Source organism: Poromitra crassiceps (genome assembly GCF_964638095.1).
Source record: "Poromitra crassiceps genome assembly, chromosome: 4".
NCBI classification, from domain to species: domain Eukaryota; kingdom Metazoa; phylum Chordata; class Actinopteri; order Beryciformes; family Melamphaidae; genus Poromitra; species Poromitra crassiceps.
In genome coordinates, this window is record NC_139626.1 from 35388395 (window position 1) to 35411959 (window position 23565).

The following is a 23565-nucleotide window of genomic DNA, read 5'->3' on the forward strand; positions in this document are numbered from 1 at the left end:
CAAAGTTGAGCAATTGTGCACTGAGTGATGTCACTCGAGCATTCCATGATGTGATCAGTGATGGTCATTCGAGCAATTGTGATGTCATCAGTGATGCGAAGTTGAGTAATTGTGCGCTCTGCATGCCAATAGGGCGTGCGAGCTGCAGGTCGGGCGAGGCCATGTTGCGGGCGAGCTGACAAGCCCGCACAGCGGGCGAGCCTAGGAATCGAGTGCGCATAGTTAGTGTAGCGGTAGATTCCCTGCCTACCAACATGAGGGTCGCAGGTTCGCACCGACATGTTACCTCAGGCTTGGTCAGGCATCCATACAGGCACGATTGGCTGTGTCTGGGGGACGGAAGCCGGATTGGTGATATGTGCCCTGGTGGCTGCAATAACGCCTCCTCTGGTCGGTCGGGGCGCCTGGTCGGGGTGGAAGGGAACTGGTGGGAATACCGTGATCCTCCCACGTGCTACGTCCACTAACATTGTGGGTTATTGTGTGTAGCTCAGTGGCAAAAATAAATAAATAAACAAATAAATGAATAATAAAAATGAATATATATATATAAATAAATAAGCCTTGTGCAATCCATTTTGAATTGAGGCTGTAACACCACAAAATGTGGAAAGGTCAAGAGAGTGGAATAGCCTACTTTCTGAAGGCATATAGCCTAGATCGATCGATAGATACATACATAAATACATACAGTAGGCTACATACTGTAACGAATCACGCATTCGTCCAGGAACCAGGAGACTTATAGTTGGTACCGGCTTTTATTCACACTACACAACTCCTAGCGGTAGCTACGCTCCTAGCTTCACACACGTCCACTCCACTTCCTCACATGTCTTGACTGACTCATGCTCAGACAGGAAGTCCCCACTTACACACCGTTCCCCCCCAGGAACAACCCCACACATCAGTGGCGTTGGAAGTACTTTTAGGTAGGGGGTGCTGTCACCGATTCAACATTGGGGGGGACGGCTGACGGCGCCCACAGGGCGCCAAAAAATTTGGCCACTTTGTCGCCAGATTAGAGGAATATTAATATTAAGATTAGACTGTTGTGTCATTATTCAGTCACCTTTTCTCACTCACCTCCATGTCACCACTTGCTCCCACTGCTGTGTTGGAATCCTCATTCTCTCTCCCACCCTTTTTGGACTTTTAGCCATATTTAGAGGAATATTAAATTTTAAATTAACATTAGGATTATACTGTTGTGATGTCATTATTCAGTGTCTTCTCCTCTTCTCTGCAGCATTACTCAATTTACCCTCAGGACTCAGGGACAGTGATAGCCTACCTGCTATTCCTCCGATATATCCAGGGCCGGATTAATAGTACCATGGGCCCCCGGTGCTATTCATTTTCTAAGCTATTCATTTAGCCTTTTAAGGTAGTCATAAAGATTATATCTTCCAGACTGAAATGTTATAACAGAAGTGGAGTATTGGCCAGAATTACATGAACATTTGGACACTTATTCAGCGGGTATTTTGCATGTTGCGTTCAGGTGCACTGTAAAAAAAAAAAAAAAAAAAAAAAAAATTTTTTTTTTTTTTTTTTTTTTTTTTACATCTCTTGCCACCAGGGGGTGCTGCAGCGCCCACCGCACCGTGCTTCCAACGCCGTTGCCACACATCAGTTCCTAGCTAAAACCCAGAATCGCCACATTATCTCCTCCCGACAAAGCCAGCGCCCACGCTGGCACCCACAAAACACACATCCCCTGTACCAAAACACAATACCACCCCATCAAATTCCATTCCCCACAACCCGCACAGACCCTTTTAATTCCCCAACAACATTTCCCCCAAGTACTCCTTTTGTAACAGCTCTTGGTTTGAGTAAACAGATGCAGAGAGTCTCGACTGATGCTCCACGGTTTATTTATTGTCACATTGAGCACCGTAGTAAACACCGTGAAAACTATGAAAAAGATACAAAAATGTCAGTACATGGCTTCCACATTAAAAAGGTACAGTGCATAGAATGTATTAACAAAATACAGAATTTATTAACAACTATAAAAGACCAAGTCAAAGGTGCTGGCAGATAAAGTGCAAACATTCAAGGGTGAGGTTTACATTCTGACAGCTAAATTTAGAATACATACAAGAATTAAAGGACATCAGACAAGTGCATCACAATTTGACCTGCTGTTAATGCAAACAAATTCAGCGTACCTCGTTCCGCTCACCAAGGCTGTTAAACAAGAGGGTTTTACTGATGCATCTCAGTCTGACTTATTGGCTCACACACACGCTGCCAAACAACAAAGCAAACAAGAGTTACCATCCATGTGATTTAACAACTCAAAAAGGAACCACAGCTCAAGTGACACTATATTTTACATACCTCCAAGCGTTTACAGGTCGATTTAGCCTTCATGGCAGTATGATAGGAGAGGATTCAACTCTCCTCAAATGTTTGCTGCCTGCATGAGGGCACCTGCAACAGTTCTGGTTTTGGGCCCTTATGAAGGGGGTTTCCATGTCACATGACATGCAAGGGCAGTTGACTTACGTCTACATCTAGTGGACATCTAGTGGACACTACAGGTAAAGGTGCAGTTGAGCTGTTCCAAGTTCAATAAATGACCGAAAAGTGGAAAATAGTTCCTTATAACAAGAATGTAGAAATTACACAAATAGGGAAAACACAAGTCTAAAAATAGGAGGTAAGCGGGCAGTTACACTCCCCCCAAATCCCATTATGAACAACTTAACAAATTACTTACATCATATGGGATTTCCATACTACATCTGACTGTTTTAAGGTTCCTTCTGAGGGCACAGTGAATGTGTTGTAGTGTGTTGTAAGGCTACTGGAGGGAAACCTCAATCTCATACCTTACCTTCTAATCCCAAAAATCGAAACACAACACGATATAAGCATATGCTTTTCTAAAATCTACATCAAAACAAAGAGGAAATTGATACAAAACTTAATCGACCACTTTAGATACTACTTCAATATGTGAAACTGTCCCTTTAGTCATAACAAGCAATGACAGGAGGAAGAAATACTTAAAAGAACTCAACGGCAACACTCTCCTTGGCAGTCCACAAGGCGAGGAATGGAGAAAGCTTCTCCCTCTATCAGTCCTTTGACCTTTCTGGGAACAACCCAGAACCTATCTGTGCATTTCTCCTGGGCAGCTAACACCTTTGGGGACTTCCACAGATTGCCCGTCATGTTACCGACTCCTATCCGTGAAATCCAATCCAGAACTGCCTTTTGTTCCTTCACTAGAGTTATCGCCACAGGGTCCTCTGTAGGTTCAGACTGCTGCTGCTCTACCTTGTCTGTGGGACCAGATCTTTTTCTCACCTCAAAACTGTCGGAGTGGCTCTGGGTTTTTCGCTGAAGCTCTTCAGCCCGTTCGCCTAGCACTCTAGGTGGACTATGCTCCTCATGTCCGACCACACACCCGTCTGGGCTGCAATCCACAGCTTCTGTCAATACAGGTAAGGGTTGAAACAAAACGATTTGAGAGACCCTTCCTGGCTCACGTACAGCCTCAGGCTTCCCAACCTGAGTTGAACTGCGGCCTAACTCTTGATTAACATCAGAAGCTGGTGATCCCACTACTGCACCTACCACACTCAGCATTGTTGACTGAGTGGTGACAACCTCAGCCTGACCACTAGAGGGCTCTTCTACTTTCTCAGCCTCTCTTTCTTCAACTTGGTCATTGTAGTCCTTGTGGATAATTTCCTTTCGTTTGGCTACAAGGGCTACCGTCTCCTCAGTCAGGGTTGTACAGACTGACATTCTGTCAACAAAATCTGGAGTGGTGGCTTGGTTCTGTGAGATGAGCTCATACTGAAGGTGTACTGCGTCGTGTGTAGTGCGAATTTCCTGTTCGACTTTCTCAAGATCATCTGGAAAACAGTGGGCTCTCAACATTTTCCTGCTCTCTCTCACTGCCCGTTTCCAGGAGTCATAAGCCTTACTGAATGCCAATTTGTGCATTTTGACAATCGGATCCTGCATCTCTTGACCCTTCTCTGTTAATGTTCTTGGATGTGACCTTGTCCTGTCGTGTGCTAAGGGGTGTGCCTTTTCCTTCTGCATGGAGTGACATTGTTTTTTTGGCTGGTTTGACTATTCAACTAACTTTTGGGTATGTGTAGTATGTCTGGCATTGACAAACCTCTATGAGTAGTGACCTTAACCTTATACGATACTACCCACTCCAGACATTTACATAACACATCTAAACCCAAATTCGTTTAGCGCAAACCAGGCTCGAAATAAATGTCAGAAGCTTAAGTGCTGCAGAAACTCAAACTCCACCCCAATTACAACCTTTAGTAAAAGACAGGTTCCAGGACGCATCGTTTTATGAGACATTAACACAACCACAATATTTAACATACCACAGGTTCCTTATCACCAATAACCCCTTCAAACCTTCACTTTAGTAACTTAAAAAGTCAAAGCACTGAAATTAAAACCATTTAAAGTTTTAAACCATGAAGTGCATATGCATGGGTCTCTTCACAATCCTTTGTTAGAGTCTCATTGAATCTGTGGTGCATGATGCAGTACATTCAGTTCTTGCCTGACATTGAGTGTAGACAGGTTGACTTCGTTCGTTGATGGAGATGACGTTGCGTTCTCCCTTCTCCAGGCCGAGTTTTCGCTCTCCTCCGGGGTCGAGTTTTCACTGTAACAGCTCTTGGTTTGAGTAAACAGATGCAGAGAGTCTCGACTGATGCTCCACGGTTTATTTATTGTCACATTGAGCACCGTAGTAAACACCGTGAAAACTATGAAAAAGAAACAAAAATGTCAGTACATGGCTTCCACATTAAAAAGGTACAGTGCATAGAATGTATTAACAAAATACAGAATTTATTAAACAACTATAAAATACTTGAAGACCAAGTCAAAGGTGCTGGCAGATAAAGTGCAAACATTCAAGGGTGAGGTTTACATTCTGACAGCTAAATTTAGAATACATACAAGAATTAAAGGACATCAGACAAGTGCATCACAATTTGACCTGCTGTTAATGCAAACAAATTCAGCGTACCTCGTTCCGCTCACCAAGGCTGTTAAACAAGAGGGTTTACTGATGCATCTCAGTCTGACTTATTGGCTCACACACACGCTGCCAAACAACAAAGCAAACAAGAGTTACCATCCATGTGATTTAACAACTCAAAAAGGAACCACAGCTCAAGTGACACTATATTTTACATACCTCCAAGCGTTTACAGGTCGATTTAGCCTTCATGGCAGTATGATAGGAGAGGATTCAACTCTCCTCAAATGTTTGCTGCCTGCATGAGGGCACCTGCAACAGTTCTGGTTTTGGGCCCTTATGAAGGGGGTTTCCATGTCACATGACATGACATGCAAGGGCAGTTGACTTACGTCTACATCTAGTGGACACTACAGGTAAAGGTGCAGTTGAGCTGTTCCAAGTTCAATAAATGACCGAAAAGTGGAAAATAGCTCCTTATAACAAGAATGTAGAAATTACACAAATAGGGAAAACACAAGTCTAAAAATAGGAGGTAAGCGGGCAGTTACACCTTTCTTTTTCACAACACCGCTTAATTTTCTCCAATCCCCCACCACCATTTCGTTACTTCACATCATCAACTTTACACTTAACATTCAACCCCGTCACATTTACATTCAACCCGTCCCGTTTACATTTTCCCTCTTTTCTCTTTACACACATTTCAATTCAACCATAACCCCAACATTCACATTAATCCTTTTCTCTTTTTCCCTTCCTTTTGAACACCACCATTTCCATCCCCCCTTCTAAAGCTTCTGTCCCACCTGAAGCACACTAGTCCCTCTCAACCCCCAGTGGGGTCAGTCCTCCGCGGGGTGACTCTCTTCGGCCCCCCCTCTGTGCCCCACAGTCATCGCACGCACTGCAGTAGCTCTGCACGTCCTCCTTGTGTTTGCCCCAGTAGTAAAGTTTACGAACACGGCGGACTGTCTCCCCAGCCCCGAAATGACCGGATCCGGGGGGACCGGATCTGGGGGCCCTGTGTGCCCACCGTAACACCAATCCCCGCAGGTAGCTGGGTACAACCGCCTGGAACCCCTCTTCCCCGTGCCCTGTCCTCTCCAACAGCCCATCTTCATCCAGACGCAGGTCCGTAAACATGTTCCACAGTCCCTTCGTGGCACCGGAACACAGGTGAATCTCCTCCACAGGAGGCCGGCGCCCGGCCGCCACCCACGCGACCACCGGACCGATCTCCGCGTCCACCGCCTGCCTGCGTTTCCACTCACCCACGTCGACATCCCTGATGGTCATGTCGTCGTCTGTCAGGTCCACATCTGAACAGTCCCCCTCGTCTTCCTCCACCTCTTGCACTCGCTCGTCCTCCCGTCCCCCTCCCCCAGGGGGCGGCGTGTTCAGGACAGCAGGGAGAACACCACCGGCAGCGATCTCCACCTCGGCTTTCTGCGCAGCAACCGTGGGGGGTGCAGAGCAGCTAGGCTGGGCCGGCTCCTCCGGCGTTAGCAACACCCGCTCATCTGGACACACAAGCGTCACTCTCCTGACCGTAACAACGTTCTCTTCTCCCCGGCCGCTCACATCCTCCCCAGCCTGTGTCTCTCCTCCGTCCTCTACACTCTCAGTGCAGTCTCTGGCTAAGTGCTCAGGCAAACGGCAAGTCCAACAGAGTCTCACCTGCCAGCCGCCTGCACGTCTCTCCTCTCCCGCTGTCCTCTGGTCCCCGACAGCCTCTCGACACTCCCTGGCTAGGTGCCCAAACGCTCCGCACGACCAGCAGACACCCGGCCGTCCCCAGTACCGTTGCTCCGCATACCTGGTCTGTCCCCCGGGACCGCTGCGACACCACCTCGCCAGATGACCATGTTCCCCACAAGTCCAACACAGTCTCTTTTGCGGCTCCTCCGGCCGTTCTCCACGCTGCGTTACCTCTGTGCTCAACAAGTCCACACGCTGCATAACCTCCCGCAGCATCCGCATCAGCTCCACTGCCCAGGCAGGCGTAGCTTCCAATAGCCGTTTGACTTCTTTCAACAAACGGGCTTCCATGCCCGCAAGCACCGAGCTGAACACCGGAGTCAGCTCCTCTTCCCTCCCGTTCACCAACGGCCATTCCCCGTCGCGCACCATCGCACGTGGTGCTCGTAGCAGCTAGCACACAGACAGCTAACCGCTACCGCTAGGTCGCTTGAGCCTGCAAGCCGTCAATTCCAACTTTCTCCGTTCCTTCTTGCTCTTTCCCCTCCTGGCCGACGCGGAGGCGATACTTCACGCTTTACTCCTGACACCAATGTAACGAATCACGCATTCGTCCAGGAACCAGGAGACTTATAGTTGGTACCGGCTTTTATTCACACTTCACAGACACAACTCCTAGCGATAGCTACGCTCCTAGCTTCACACACGTCCACTCCACTTCCTCATATGTCTTGACTGACTCATGCTTAGACAGGAAGTCCCCACTTACACACCGTTCCCCCCAGGAACAACCCCACACATCAGTTCCTAGCTAAAACCCAGAATCGCCACATTACATACATACATACATACATACATACATACATACATACATAATCCAGACAACATGCGACCCACGTCTATGGCTCTACTCACATCCTGAGTGCGTGATGCATGGTGAGGCAGCACCTGTCATGGCCTGATGTTGCTCAGTGAGTCTCTCCTCTCTCTCTCTCTCTCTCTCTCTCTCTCTCTCTCTCTCTCTCTCACTCTCACTCCCCCCCTCTCACTATAAATCCTCTGCTGCAGATTCAGAACGCGTGGCTCCAGCTCCAGCAGACTGGGTGGCACCGCTGCCCTGACTCTCACGGACGGCTGCCTGGGTAAGTCACTGGAGCACACTTTTCATCATATTGCAAAATACAGTGCGCCGTTATCAGTTGCGGATGACGTTTTAACATCGATCCTGACCTGCATGTGGCCAGGAAAGGGCTAATTGTTCATTAAAGCTCAAAGCTATAAACATGCGTGACATAAAGTTAGCCATGCATTCGGAATTGGAATTGGTTCTAAATTAATATTCTTGTGACTCGGGAAAGCAAATGAATTAGCCTAAATCGAATTAAATAAAATTGAGCTTTAAAGAGTGCATTGGCACCTTTATTGCCTCATTTGCTGTTATTATGAGCAACAGCTCCAAACCAAAGAGCACCTTCGGCTTCAACAAATGCCTCCACACACGCCAAACTCAGTGCAAGTCTTCTATTAGAACTATAGAATGCTATTTTGAACACAAAGTTTGTTCTGTTTATGATGGTGGTTGTTTAGGCTACATGTAGGCTATGTTGTGATGATTACTGACAGGTCAGAGTAAATTATGTAATATTCAAGGGTGTTTTACTGTGTTACCCAAGCTCTTTTATACGCCTATAGGCTATGGTAATATTTATTTGCAGCACCATGTCTAGTTTAAATGTATTCATTCTACCTTAACGAACATTGGGTCTGTCTCATTTAACAGTGTTGCCATGGATGAATGAGCATCTTTTGATCTCATTGTGTCACAGTTTCATTAGTCTACTGGTTTTTGTGCAGACACCTAGACCTATTATTTCCTTGTAAAATATAATGCATAATTGGAAGACTATAAACTATAGATCACCAGTTCACTTGTCCAGCAAAACACTCTCTCAATTCTCTGCCGAATGGATGATTTGAGTTGCAGGTTTTCCAAAGAATTAGACCACGGTGTTATTATGAAAGGTATGTTGAAGATGTGTGATGCCTTTTCAATCCATTTGCAGAGTTAAGTGGTTTCTTGTTAATTGCAAAATCAGGGTTATTCCAGATGGAGGTAGGCCAGTTTGTGATTTTGAGAGTCATCCCTTAAAAAAATCATTTTCAAAATAGTGTATAGCCTATACAGGCTACTGTATAGTCTATTATATAGGCCCTATAGAATAATATCACAAATTAAACAACATGCTATCCATACCATCAATAAAATGGGAACTAGACCCATCACTCCTGTTGACTTCTGGAATTTGCAAAAACATCTATTTCATGACTAAAAATGCCCCAACCTCTAGAGTCTACAGTATAAGGCACAAATTACATGGGGGAAATGTTTAAAATGGGATTTCAGAAAACTGTCCACATTGCACACAAAATAACCTCGATAGCTACCTAGCACTGCACATCAATTAAACAATTTTGGAAAGACATCACTAAATCATTATCCCTCTCCCTGGACTGCCACATTCGACTATCCCCTTCTCCCTTTATGTGTGTATATATGTGGGTCTCAGTGAGAATGTAGGTGTGATATTGATACAGATGTAAACGTGTTCAGGTTATGGTTGGTGAAAATGTAGGTGACAGGGAACATTTAAATCACATTAGCCTTTATTTGTACAATCACTAGTTAATATATTACACATACAGTAGTTATTGTACATACCTGTACATAGACAGACGTCATATTCAGATAGCCTGTAGCGTACATTTGCAGCTCCTCTCTGTTTCACACTGTGCCACTATGTCACAGTGTCACTCTGTCCTGTACAGAACCAGAATACCAGATATGTTGTCTGCAGATTAGCCTTCAAATGTGCGTCAAGACAGATGTAATCTGATGTGTGATAAGTATGTTTGACTTTCTGTTCATTGCATGTAAGCCTGTGTATCCATTTGTGAATTATACAAGAGTGCATCTTTTGGCTTACCCAGGCTATCTCTTGGCCAAGATCTATGTTAAATACTTCATTTAAGACGACTTCTGACTCCTGGCTCCATCTTTTTGATCACAAGTGGTTTTTCTTCAAGTGGTTCATTGTTTACCTTTTGGCTGTCAATTTACATTCTACAACAGTAGGTGTAGATATTGATACAGAGGTAAACGTGTTCAGGTTATGGTTGGTGAGAATGTATGTGTAGATATTGATACAGATGTAAATGTGTTCAGGTTATGGTTGGTTGTCAGGCAAGAAGAGTAATGGAATCACGATTATAGGAAATTCTTGAAAGATGACATCGGTGGAGAGAGTGAGGAGGATCCGTAGTGTTTGTGATGGAGATGGATAATTTTCCCATAGTAGCCTACAGTAATCTATAAGTATTATGCTTTTCCAATGTGTAATATATTATGTATAGTGCTCCTTGATTTCCAGTTCATGAGGATAGTTTTCTTGGCAATAGTTAGAGCCATGAGCTTTAGCCCCCAGGTTTATATGTCTCCTAAGGGGGGGGGGGGGGGGGGGGGGGGGGTACTTCATATTATTAGATTGTTACCATATTGTTACCATGCTTATTATGATTATCATCTTTGGTAGTAGTAGGGACCCAGATTTTTGTCCTTGTTTATTTAATTTTTGTGTTGTGAATCTTATTTATTTACTTATTTCTGTCGCTGTTTTCCCTGTGTTGTCCTGTCAATGTGCTGTCTTTTGTCTTGCCAAAGTTTAAAAAGAAATCATGTAGTGAATGAGTCACAGATTGATTTTCATCAGTATCATTTTTCGACATGACAGGGGGCTCGCTGCATAAGGATGATGGAGAGAGCCAGTCACATCAACATCGCAATGATAGAAGATACTGGCGCCAATGGCATGGTCAGGTCAAAGTTCACTACGCCCCTGGACCAGACCAGCCAGCCGTGCGGCTCCACTGTGAGCTTCCACAACATCCAGTACAAAGTGAAGCTCAAGAGTGGCTTCTTCTGCAAAAGGAAAACTACTGCCAGGGAGATACTGATGGACCTGAAGTTAGTTGAATCAATCAATCAATCAATCAATCAGTCTATCTATCTATCTACTAGATAGATAGATAGTATCTCTCTCTCTCTCTCTCTCTCTCTCTCTCTATCTCTCTCTCTCTCTCTCCACTTTCATACCAACGCACACCAAGTCAGTCAACACAGGTTAATCCCTGGTCATGATGTTTGTTTTCCCCACTGATTCACTCATAGAGTTTTGGGAAAACAGTAATTAAATGTATTAATGTCTATTTTGGTTCTGCTGTAGCAGCATTATAATTCACTAGTGGCTTGATTTTTCTTTTTAGACTGTTGCTTATTTAAACTCACTTAATCAACCATGTACTTCAGCCAAGCCTGGTTACACAAATAAATACTTTTGAATTGGCAAAAAAAGTAAAAAGAATCTGGTCATATGATTATGGGTTGCAGACTTCTCCAAGCACATTTCAAATTAATCATTTCTGACTAGGTAATCTTTCCAAATAACTCTGAATCCCTGAAATGGGGGAACCATGTCAAAAAGCGCTGAAGTTCTTCATGTTCAGTAAGCATGATTAGTAATTGTATCATTCCATATTCAACGTATTGAGAGCATGGTATTCACAACACAGACCATTATGGACAATAGTGAATAGACTTTTAAACTAGCTTCCTTCTGATGTTATTAAACCCACTTGACATTTCCCATGGATCGATGCATAATTTCACCCAAGTTTTTGGGCCATTTCCCGCCTTAGTGTTAATTATATGATATTAAGCATGGTTTCTCGCATATAATCTCTCTGATTCACTAAAGAGCAGTCTGCCAGGGAATCGAATTAAATGCTGTCACGTGATCCACTGCAAGGCTTTTGTTCAGCCATTTAATTCTGGTTTATAGACGGTTTTAACTTGACAACAAAAACATTCTAAATTGAACCCCCGCTCACTTCCTGTTGCAGTGTTTGCTATGGACATTAAAAAAAAAAACATTCAAGTGCAGGACTGACCATTCCGTGAAAACCGTCTATACAGCTGAGCGGCGAAAACAAAAGTAACTATGTCGAGTGAATATTTCTGCAGTTTGCCGAATGCTGAGAAAAAGGAAGTGCTGTGGGGTTGCGCTCTGGTGAAAACCGTCTATATCACAGACTTTTTCTTGGTACTATTATGTTTTGTGTAACTGTTCTCTCTGAAATCAAAGGATTTGCAATTGAATTATATCCGTGCTTTTACACCATAGTATAGATTTTTTTAATACAAATATGTCCATGGCGTCTACTGTAATTTATTTTCCTTAATGTCATTTGCAATAAATCTAAGAATAGTATTATAATAACATATGTCGGTAACCTTCAAGCCTTCTCTAGGGTCTAATGTGTGGGACTGTTTATCTTTTCTAACTTCATTAACTACAGTATATGTTAGGTTGTTGTTGTTATTGTTGTTGTTGTTCTGTCCAAGACAACGCCTCATTCTCTCAGGATTCTCACTCAGTCATTTTTGTTCGGCTTTTTCATTCCCTTCTTGGTGGACCTTCACTCTTCATATTTGTGCCCTCAAACTAAGACTGTCCAGTGAACACCTAAGATTACGATTGTTTAAAAAAATTAGATATGAACAGTTTGAGTATGCTGTAATCTTATCGGAATATATCTGGTTAAATTAGTTAGAGATACAGCTGTGTGGTATTGTGTTGCAGTGGATTTATGAGACCTGGCCTGAATGCCATTCTTGGACCTACTGGAAGTGGAAAGTCCTCGTGAGTACTGCACCCATCTCCCATCATTGACAAACTGTAAGATTAATATTCGTCACCTTCAGCTGTCGTAGATGTATCGTGACATGACTTTTTTCATGATATTCACAGCTTCCTGGATGTTCTTGCTGCGAGGAAAGATCCCTCAGGTCTGTCAGGAGAGGTGCTCATCGATGGAGCACCGCAGCCTCCCAACTTCAAGTGCCTCTCTGGCTATGTGGTTCAGGTGCGCTGACATTATTGTAAACAACTCAAATATGAATTATGATTTCTGTAAAGGCAGATTCTCAGAAAATGTGGCAGAACAAGAACATGAGAACTGCGGTCGACTCCTTGTAACCCGCAGGACGATGTGGTCATGGGCACGCTGACGGTGAGGGAGAATCTGCGCTTCTCTGCAGCACTGCGCCTGCCCAGCTCCGTGCCCCAGAGGGAGAAGGAAGCCCGCGTCAATCACCTCATCAGAGAGCTGGGTCTCACCAAGGTGGCCGACTCCAAGGTAGAGACTGCCTGTCCTCTGAGCTAGGGCTCCACCTCAAGCATCAAGAGATCAGGCGACAGTGTGGGCAGCGATAATGTCGTTTGCAGTTAGTTGTGTGCATGCTTGGGGCATCTGGGGAGTGTAGAGGTAAAAGCACTCGCCTACCACCAAGGAGAGCCAGGTTCTATTCCCGGCAGCGGTACTTCCGGCTTGGTCAGACGTTCCTACAGACACACTTGGCCATGTCTGCGGGTGGGAAGCCGGTGGGGTATGAGTCCTGGTCGCTGCACTAGTGTCTCTTCTGGTCGGTCGAGGCACCTGTTCGGTGGGGAGGTGAACTGGGAGAATAGCATGGTCCTCCCACGTGCTACGGTGTAACTCCTCACTGACTGCACATGTATCAGAGAAAGCGTGTGCTGGTCTATGGCTTTCCCCAGATCGGCAGAGGGGGTGGTGCAACGACCTAGCCTGGGTAAACCCAGCCTCCACGTGACCTCTATCTATGTGCTATATCAGTCACAAGAGCTAGTGACTGATAGCACATAGATAGAGGTCACGTGGAGGTTGGGTTTACCCAGGCTAGCAACAACCGGGACAGCAGGGGGAATTGGCCAAGTACAATTTGTCAGAAAATGGGAGAAAAATCAGAAAAAACTTGACATAAAAAATAATAATTGTGAATGCTCTTCTTCCTAGGTGGGCACCCAGATGATCCGGGGGATATCTGGAGGAGAGAGGAAGCGGACCAACATCGGCATGGAGCTGATTATTGACCCTTCTGTTCTCTTCCTGGATGAACCGACCACAGGACTGGACGCCAGCACTGCCAATTCTGTCCTGCTGCTGTTGAAAAGGTAACAAACGACTAACAAGATGTTCATCTGTTCCCTGTTCCCCTTACCTCCAACTCCCCTCTGTGCTGTTCCCCTCTGCTGTTCCCCGCAGCTCTCTGCTGTTCCCCTTACCTCCACCTCCCCTCTGTGCTGTTCCCCTCAGCTCCACCTCCCCTCTCTGCTGTTCCCCTCAGCTCCACCTCCCCTCTCTGCTGTTCCCCTCAGCTCCACCTCCCCTCTCTGCTGTTCCCCTCAGCTCCACCTCCCCTCTCTGCTGTTCCCCTCAGCTCCACCTCCCCTCTGTGCTGTTCCCCTCAGCTCCACCTCCCCTCTCTGCTGTTCCCCTCAGCTCCACCTCCCCTCTGTGCTGTTCCCCTCAGCTCCACCTCCCCTCTGTGCTGTTCCCCTCAGCTCCACCTCACCTCTCTGCTGTTCCCCTCAGCTCCACCTCCCCTCTCTGCTGTTCCCCTCAGCTCCACCTCCCCTCTCTGCTGTTCCCCTCAGCTCCACCTCCCCTCTGTGCTGTTCCCCGCAGCTCCACCTCACCTCTCTGCTGTTCCCCGCAGCTCTCTGCTGTTCCCCTTACCTCCACCTCCCCTCTGTGCTGTTCCCCGCAGCTCCACCTCACCTCTCTACTGTTCCCCTCAGCTCCACCTCCCCTCTCTGGGCTTTCTGACTTGCACAGTCTAATTGTGTGATGTCTGCTCTGGAGAAAAAGGGGGCACAAATACAGCAGCCACTGTTTGTTTTTCAATAGGCTTGCATTCAATACCCACTATAAAGACAGCAGAAACAGTCCTCTTCACTCATGTATCACAAATTTACTACTTCAGTTGTTTTTGTCTGTTCATTTGTCTGCAATTGAAAGACAGCAACATTGTATTTAGATTGAATGGATTTAGATTATTTAGATTTTTATTTTTTTTACCGTGTTCCTCTTTCCAGAATGGCCAGTCATGGACGCACAATAATTATGTCCATCCACCAACCACGCTACTCCATCTACAGACTGTTTGACACTCTGACCTTGCTGGTTAGTGGCAAAATGGTGTATCATGGACCAGCGCCAAATGCTTTGGACTACTTCGCCAACATTGGTGAATATGCTCTTGAATACCACTTATATGTGTGATATCTGTATATTGTGTGGAGAGAGGTCACACACTCGTAGCAACGATGCAAAAAAATATATAACATTTATTAAAAGATCAACGTTTCAACCAATGCGGTCTTTGTCAGGATGTGATCAGACAGACTGAATGGGCAACATATACTGTATGGGGAGAGGGACACAGGTTAGAAACATTACAAGGAGGAGTGTCCACAATCAGATCCAAGGGAGGAGCCAATGACTCACAGCTCTCAACATGCAATTACAGAGATTGCTTTAACCTTATTCAGTCAATTAACACAAAAAATAAATTTCTGTTCAATAATAAGCAGCATAACATGAAACACTATGAAAACACTATGAAACCCTCTCTCTCTTCCTCCAATATCGGTATATTGTGCCTGATGTCTGAAATGGTTCACTGGGAAATCTATGTGGATGGATGTACAGTAGGATGGAGGTTTTATTTTAATTTGGCTGAATTGGCGGCAGAGGAAAGTAGCAATATCCCTATAAAACACTGAGCATGTATGAATATTAAACATTGACTATTTGATCTGTATGTCCACAAGCTTACTTATTTAACATGTTCCAGGTTATGCATGTGAGCCCCACAACAACCCAGCAGACTTCTTCCTGGACGTCATCAATGGAAATTCTACTGCCACCACTCTGACCAAGATACCCGGTGGCTCTGAAGGTAAAGCCAGCAAGCCGCAAAAATACTACTGTCATTTAATAATGTCCTTGGAAAATCCTTGGAGAAATCAAAGCTATTTTCTTCCTTCATAACTGAAGAATGGATATAAGTCTTGAAATCTCATTTTATGTGCAAACAAAGGTTAAAATAGAGAGCAATTAACAAGCGCTCCACTGAACACAGTCAAAGTCGCCGCCCCTCCTCCCCTTAAATCCTGTCTGGCCTGTCTGACTTCAAACCAACCCTGAGGCTCTCATTCTTCTGACCCTAGGTCAGGGCTTGTTTGTATTAATGTGCAAAAAGAGAAAGTAATTCACTTGAAGTTTGTCTAATGTGCCTGGACTTTATTGTGCTATATCAATGATATTGTAAGTTCCAAAAGGGTACAGGTAATTTGGTTGTTGTCAACGGCTTTTCAGAATTGATATGAGGAGTATGGAACATCAGATCAGTACTCAGTCAGTACTGAATACTAATATGGGTTCAGTCAGGGCTGGGGTCACTTTCAGGTCAGTTCAGAAAATACATTTAAATTGCTTTACTATACTGTATATATATATATATATATATATACATACTAGAAAGCACTTGATTCCTAGGCTCGGCCTTGCCCGCCCTGCAGGCGTGGCCTCGCCTGCTCTAATTGGCATGTGCAGCGCACAATTGCCCAACTTCGCATCACTGATGACATCACTCACTGATGACATCACAATTGCTCGAGTGACCATCACTGATCACATCATGGAGTGCTTGAGTGACGTCACTCAGCGCACAATTGCTCAGTAAGTACTCAGTACAAGTACTCAGTCAGTACTGAATACTAATATGGGTTCAGTCAGGGCTGGGGTCACTTTCAGGTCAGTTCAGAAAATACATTTAAATTGCTTTACTATACTGTATATATATATATATATATATATACATACTAGAAAGCACTTGATTCCTAGGCTCGGCCTTGCCCGCCCTGCAGGCGTGGCCTCACCTGCTCTGATTGGCATGTGCAGCGCACAATTGCCCAACTTCGCATCACTGATGACATCACTCACTGATGACATCACAATTGCTCGAGTGACCATCACTGATCACATCATGGAGTGCTTGAGTGACGTCACTCAGCGCACAATTGCTCAACTTCGGCCTCGCCCGCAGCTCGGCTGCTGCGTGGTTCCCCTGCTCTATTGGCATGCGCAGCGCACAATTGCTCAACTGCGCATCACTGATGGCATCACTCACTGATGACATCACAATTGCTCGAGTGACGTCACTCAGCACAGAATTGCTCAACTTCGTATGTCATAGACATTGTAACATAATCAGTGACATCCCAATTCTATGACATCATCAGTGATGTCACTCACTTATATAAAATGATTTTGGTCAACGAAGGGATCAGCCGAGAATGTAGGGAAACAGTGGATGGATAAATTCAGAAGGAGGCGGTAATGCAACATAAAGGATGCCAACTGCCATAAAACATCACAGAAGAAGAAAAACATCCAACTGTGAGAGGCAGCAATGTGCAGCAAGGCATCCAGTCTGCTAGAAATCCATTAGAAGAAGATGATGATGTCACTGATGTCACAATGCCTATGACATGATCAGTGATGTAATTTGCTGATGACATCATCCAATGTGGGATGACAATTTTATGTATGTATATGATGATATATTGTGTGTGTGTGTGTGTGTGTGTGTGTGTGTGTGTGTGTGTGTGTGTGTGTGTGTGTGTGTGTGTGTGTGTGTGTGTGTGTGATATATATATATATATATATATGTAAGGGATAATGTATAGTGAGCCGGTGATTACTGGGGAAATAATGACCGACAGGTGAATGATTGAGCCCGACGCGCAGCGGAGGCCTTAATGATTCACCTGAAGGTCATTATTTCCAGTAATCACCGGCTCACTATACATTATCCCGCTTAGAACACGGCCTACAACTAAATCATTCAATAATCTGACAAAAATAATTATTCAAATAGATTTTTTAATAGCGTTTTCAACGACAAAGCAGTTTCATTCGTAATTGGCACACAAGACACCACAGCTGCAACTGGTTGGCCTAATTAGTACTGTACGTGTGAGTGTTGACACAGCTGGATTAATCAGTATAACCAGCAGCAGAGCAGCGGTCGGTTGTCGAGAAATGATGACCGGTGAATCTTGTTGATTGACCAATCAGAATCAAGTATTCAAGAGAGTCGTGTTCTAAATATATATATATCTGTGTGTATGTATGTATATATAATATATATATCAATGTTTTTCCATTTTATGAAATTTCACATCCTGAAATTACCCATAATCCAGTGCTATATGGAATTATCGGTGTGCTTCATAGCAGAGTATTTCTCTAACTCACAGCCCTGATTTCCCTCGTGTGTGCATGGCCAGATCTAGAGTTTGAGGTCAGCAGCTCCAGGCAGAGCATCGAGGAGCGCCTGGTCAAGGAGTACAGGAACAGCAGCTACTCCAGGGACACGGAGGCCGAGCTGGAGCGCATCGCCCAGGGCAAGGAGTGCATCTCCCGGCCCAGGTCCTGCACCATCACCTACAACAGCTCCTTCTTCCACCAGCTCCGTTGGGTGCTCAAGAGGACCTTCCAGAACCTCATGCTGAACCCAGAGACATCGGTGGCCCAGGTGGGGATACATCTGAAGAAAACAATGTCATTCCTCTAGTCATTAAGAACAGGACACACGGACAGCTGTTTGGAGTTGTTGAGACTTAGCGCTCTCTTTAGAAGTCTCCTCACTTTAAGAATTATTAACAGCTATTTGACCCTAAATAAGTCACAGTAATCCTACAAGAGGGGCTCTGTGGTGTGGGTGCTGTAATCGGCTTTGGTGACTGTTGTGACCTGACTCTTGCCTCTTTGGGCCAGGATCTGAACTGATATCATATCTGGCCAAAGCCCCTTGGCCCCGGTCCAGGACCCATCACATGATGGCGTCAGGACCCGTCACTCCACTGCCCCGCTTCCACATGAGGGGTCGGGGGGAATGAGGTGAAAAAGGCTCAACCTTATGAGCTTATCCCTTCACCCTGGGAACCGCACAGGGCCCGCTTAGCCCTGTCATAATCTGTCAATTGTTAGGATTAAAACACATGTCTCACTTTTTTTCTCACTCTTTTCTGTCATCCGCCACCGATGCTGGTGTTTCTCTGGGCTAGACCAAGCTGGAGTTGAAGCAAGCTGTTCCACTTCAGTCCTGATCCGCCCAAACACTGGCCATTTTCATCTATAATGATACTGCTAAAACTGTATTTCCATTCTCCAAAAAGCCTGATTGACAGTCTACAGTCAGTACTGACAGTCTACAGTCAGTACTGACAGTCTACAGTCAGTACTGACAGTCTAGAGTCAGGACTGACAATCTAGAGTCAGTACTGACAGTCTACTGTCAGTACTGACAGTCTACTGTCAGTACTGACAGTCTACTGTCAGTACTGACAGTCAGTCTAGAGTCAGTACTGTCAATCTACAGTCAGTACTGACAGTCTACTGTCAGTACTGTCAGTCTACAGTCAGTACTGACAGTCTAGAGTCAGTACTGACAATCTAGAGTCAGTACTGTCAATCTACAGTCAGTACTGACAGTCTAGAGTCAGTACTGGCAGTCTACTGTCAGTACTGTCAATCTACAGTCAGTACTGACAGTCTACCGTCAGTACTGTCAATCTACAGTCAGTACTGACAGTCTAGAGTCAGTACTGACAGTCTAGAGTCAGTACTGACAATCTACAGTCAGTACTGACAGTCTAGAGTCAGTACTGACAGTCTAGAGTCAGTACTGACAGTCTACTGTCAGTACTGTCAATCTACAGTCAGTACTGACAGTCTAGAGTCAGTACTGACAGTCTACTGTCAGTACTGTCAATCTACAGTCAGTACTGACAGTCTAGAGTCAGTACTGACAATCTAGAGTCAGTACTGTCAATCTACAGTCAGTACTGACAGTCTAGAGTCAGTACTGACAATCTAGAGTCAGTACTGACAGTCTACTGTCAGTACTGTCAATCTACAGTCAGTACTGACAGTCTACTGTCAGTACTAGAGCAGTGAAGTACCGTACTGATTCCCCGACTCATTCCTCTGCACTCACCAAACTTAGCCTTTTTCCTTCTTCATCCAGCCTCAGCGCTAAACCTTCCTTTGCCATAAAGACCAAAGAGATTAGCTTGTATTAAACAGCTTTGATCAAACCAGCTCCTTCATGCGATTGAAGTCTCCAAGCAGTTGTCCAGAATGTTGTTTAGGCCCCGCTGCCGTGACACACTGCTGCTAATGTTAGAAATAAGACTTTCTAGATGGGTCATCCATGCCCTTTGGCTTCTAAATCTCTCACTTTTGTGTGTGAGCAGCTGGGAGTCAACATCTTCCTGGCTCTCATCGTGGGTGCCATCTTCTTCGGGGTTAAAGATGATCAGAGCGGAATCCAGAACAGGTTGGAGGACTGCTCAAATACAAACAAACACACCTGCAAATGTCCTGCAAAATGTCCATCTTCTTTGTCACTTGCTGGGCTTCCATCCTACTATATTTATGCATGCAATGTCCTCAATATTGCAAGAAGGTTCTTGCACTCAGTTGAGGCAGAATTTTTTCTTTGTTGCTGAAAAGAAATGTTATGGTGATAGAATCACATTTGGTGAATGCAATTCAACTCAGTTGATGGAAGCACACCAAATTCACATTTTATTTTTGGCAACTTGCTTATAGCTTAGGCTACTTGACAGTTGGATGGAAACACAGCTATAGCCTTCTTTCTAGCTTCAATGGCACTTTTATGAATTGCAGAAATCTTGAAGATTGCGCTGTTGGATTATCCAGGATAGTATGTATTATTGTATATATATATATATATATATATATATATATATATATATATATATATATATATATATATATATATATACATCAATGTTATATATATACCGTATATATATATATTCGTTTGCATTTGGTAGAGAAGTGTGATAAGTGGAATACTTCCAGTGCAATTAATCCTCTTACCATGCTTGGTCTTATTTTATTGGACACAACCTGGTACTCACAAGCCCAGTGAAACACACCAGAACACAGATGTTACATGTTAATTTCAATAGTGTTATACTACTATAGTAAATACTCTCTCTCTCTCTCTCTCTCTCTCTCTGTCCCTCTCTCTCTCTCTCTCTCTCTCTCTCTCTCTCTCTCTGTCTGTCTCCATGCACAGTTCAGTGGATCATTCAGACTTAATGTCATTATATTCATGGTCAATGCATAGGGGGTATGGTATGGCTGACGCCAATGTGTGCGGCTTAAACAGCCCAAGTTAGTCCCCCCCCCCCCTTCTTTTCATTGGGTTCAGGATCAGATAATGGAGTTAGTTGTTCCTTTAAGTCTTGTACTTGAAGGCTTTGTTTGGACAGATTAATACAGTATGTACATGAATAATGCATACAGGCATGTATGTACCACAACACATTTGATACCTGTCTCTGTTGTTAAATATTACTTTGAGTGTTTTACTGTTGTGTTGGACCCTCCCTTTAAGAACGGGCTGTCTGCCAATGTCAGAAACTACCTCTGAATTTAATTAAAATGACTCAAGGCCAATTATTTTGTACAACTCCCACCTTCCCATGCAGGCATTCTTTTCCCTTTGGCTTCCTCCTGGGATGTGTGAGATCAAATGTGCCAGAAAATGTGCTTTTGTTTTGTTCTTGCAGGATGGGGGCCCTCTTTTTCATCACCACCAACCAGTGTTTCAGCACTGTGTCTGCTGCTGAGCTCTTCATCACGGAGAGGAAACTGTTTGTGTATGTAGTGTGCTGCCCCACGAGACCCAACTGACTGTGACCCAAGACTGTGACATAAGTGTGACAGTTATCTGGATATTGCAACATAAATTTGAAAGGAGGGGGTAGAGCGATGCTCAGTCAGTGTGTAATATATTTACCGATTAGAGAGAGAAGGGGTTTCTATGTAAATGTAAATCGAATACAGTCGATGATGTGACTGAAACACCTCTTTTTTTAGATGTTGAAACACAGAACTTGTGCTTGGATTCTTTCCCGTCAGGCACGAGTACATCAGCGGCTATTACCGAGTCTCTGTCTACTTCCTCTCCAAGATCCTATCTGACATCATCACTCTACGCACAATCCCTGCCATTATCTTCAGCTGCATTGTCTACTTTATGATCGGTAAGATCAACCAATTAGATGAACGGAATACTAGAGTTATAGAACTCTTGATTGACGGAGCTACTCATGCTTGAATCCTTGAATACTAGATTTGAGTGCTAGATCCTAAGGTCAACAAAGTATTTTGTGTGTGTGTCCACCCAGGGTTCAAGTATACAGTAGCAGCCTTCCTCATCTTCACGCTGACAGTCACTCTGTTGGCCTACACAGCCACAGCCATGACCATGGCCATCTCAGCTGACCAGAGCGTTGTGGCTGTCGCCAACATTTTCATGACCATCACCTTTGTCTTCATGATGGTGAGGACAGCAGCCGTAAAAAGAAACCGGGAGAAGAAGTTGGAAGGGGGTCAAACCAGGAGGAATATTTGGAGATGTTTGCTATAATACCGCCTTTGTGAGAATTGATTACTTGCTTGCTTTGTTTTGTTGTGTTTATACTATGTAAACCTACAAAGTAAAATATTAAAGTGATAGTTGCAATCAGTTCTGATTGGCTGAGATGTTGGAGGCCATTGTTGGAAGAAAAAGAATCAAAAACTGTTCAAACTCTACATGGTTAGGGTAACTATTGTCATATTTCGTTATTATTGTTAAAAAATATATTTATCATTTACATTCTTTCTACTGCCGTTTTGTAAAAGCAATAAGCCTGATGTCGTAGCAGAAAAATATGGCCTCTCATGGCATATTGCTCAAATTTGTGTTGTGTGTTTAGATTTTCTCAGGTCTCCTGGTGAACCTACCCAGCATCATGGATTGGCTGGCTTGGCTGAAGTACTTGAGTATTCCTCGCTACGGCCTAGCAGTAAGTCGCAGCTGAAGCCTCTGTAGGTCGCAGGTTTTAGAAGCTGAGGGGGCGGGGCTTATTGTTTTCCTTCAAACATACTGACCACTGCTTTAATGTCTAAACCCAATGGCTACATACATAGCCTATCTGAGAACATATTTATGAGCTTGCTTGTCTTTTCTTACAGTGTCACTTTTAGCGCAAATGGTAAAATTGTATACGTTTCACAGACAGTTTTGAAAGTCACATAGCCCAATCTCCCTCCTCATTTTTGAGTGTGGGCATCTTGGATACGCTTAATTTCCTTCCCACTCCCACACTAAACACCATTGCTAGATCAGCATACAGTCTTCTTGGCCTAGAGTCTACTATATCTACAGCAATGTATCTCTGTCCTACTCAACATGTATTGCCTCTGCTGTCTGTGTTCAGGCCCTGAAGATCAACGAGTTTGTGGGTTTGAAGTTCTGTGAGGAGACTGTGATCCAAAACACTACCATGTCTCCTGTCGTGGCCAACTGCAGCATGAGCACATCTGGCTTAACGTGAGTAGACCTATACATATTTATAGGCTATATTTGTGTCAACTCTTGCACCCTAATAGAGCAGAAAAATATGAATGTGCCAGCTTGTGGAGAGAAGCAGAGAAATGCAACCAAGCAGCAGAGCTGTACAGTATATCTATGTATGGGCTCAAACTGATCAGTTGGGAATGGTCTTATTTCAGATGTACAGGGGAACAGTATCTGGACTACCTGGGAATAGAGTACACCACCTGGGGTCTGTGGGAGAATCATGTGGCTCTGACTGTCATGGCGTTCATATTCCTCGCCATCGCCTATCTGAAACTCCGCTTCATCAAGAAGTTCACTTAAATGTGAGATTCTGTGGCGGCACAATTCTCACGTTTCACCATGGAGTGTGCCAATGGTTTGCACTTATATAGTTGGGTATTCAGTATACAGTAGATGAAAGATATACCTGAATGTAAATTAGCATTACATGGGCATTCATGTG

The 23565-nt window shown here is 44.4% G+C and overlaps 1 protein-coding gene across 1 annotated transcript; it reads left to right on the forward strand.

The window, feature by feature from the left end:
* Window positions 1–10494: 10494 nt before the first annotated feature.
* LOC310774693 (broad substrate specificity ATP-binding cassette transporter ABCG2-like) lies at window positions 10495–23423 on the forward strand (the record flags this gene model as incomplete). Its single annotated transcript, XM_083634811.1, has 15 exons — window positions 10495–10709; window positions 12385–12444; window positions 12553–12667; window positions 12788–12940; window positions 13619–13776; window positions 14701–14852; window positions 15462–15566; window positions 17962–18209; window positions 19933–20015; window positions 21283–21372; window positions 21635–21759; window positions 21904–22058; window positions 22477–22566; window positions 22981–23093; window positions 23276–23423. 15 exons carry the CDS (start codon window positions 10495–10497, stop codon window positions 23421–23423), a joined length of 2010 nt encoding a protein of 669 aa, XP_083490937.1.
* Between the last annotated feature and the right edge of the window lie 142 nt (window positions 23424–23565).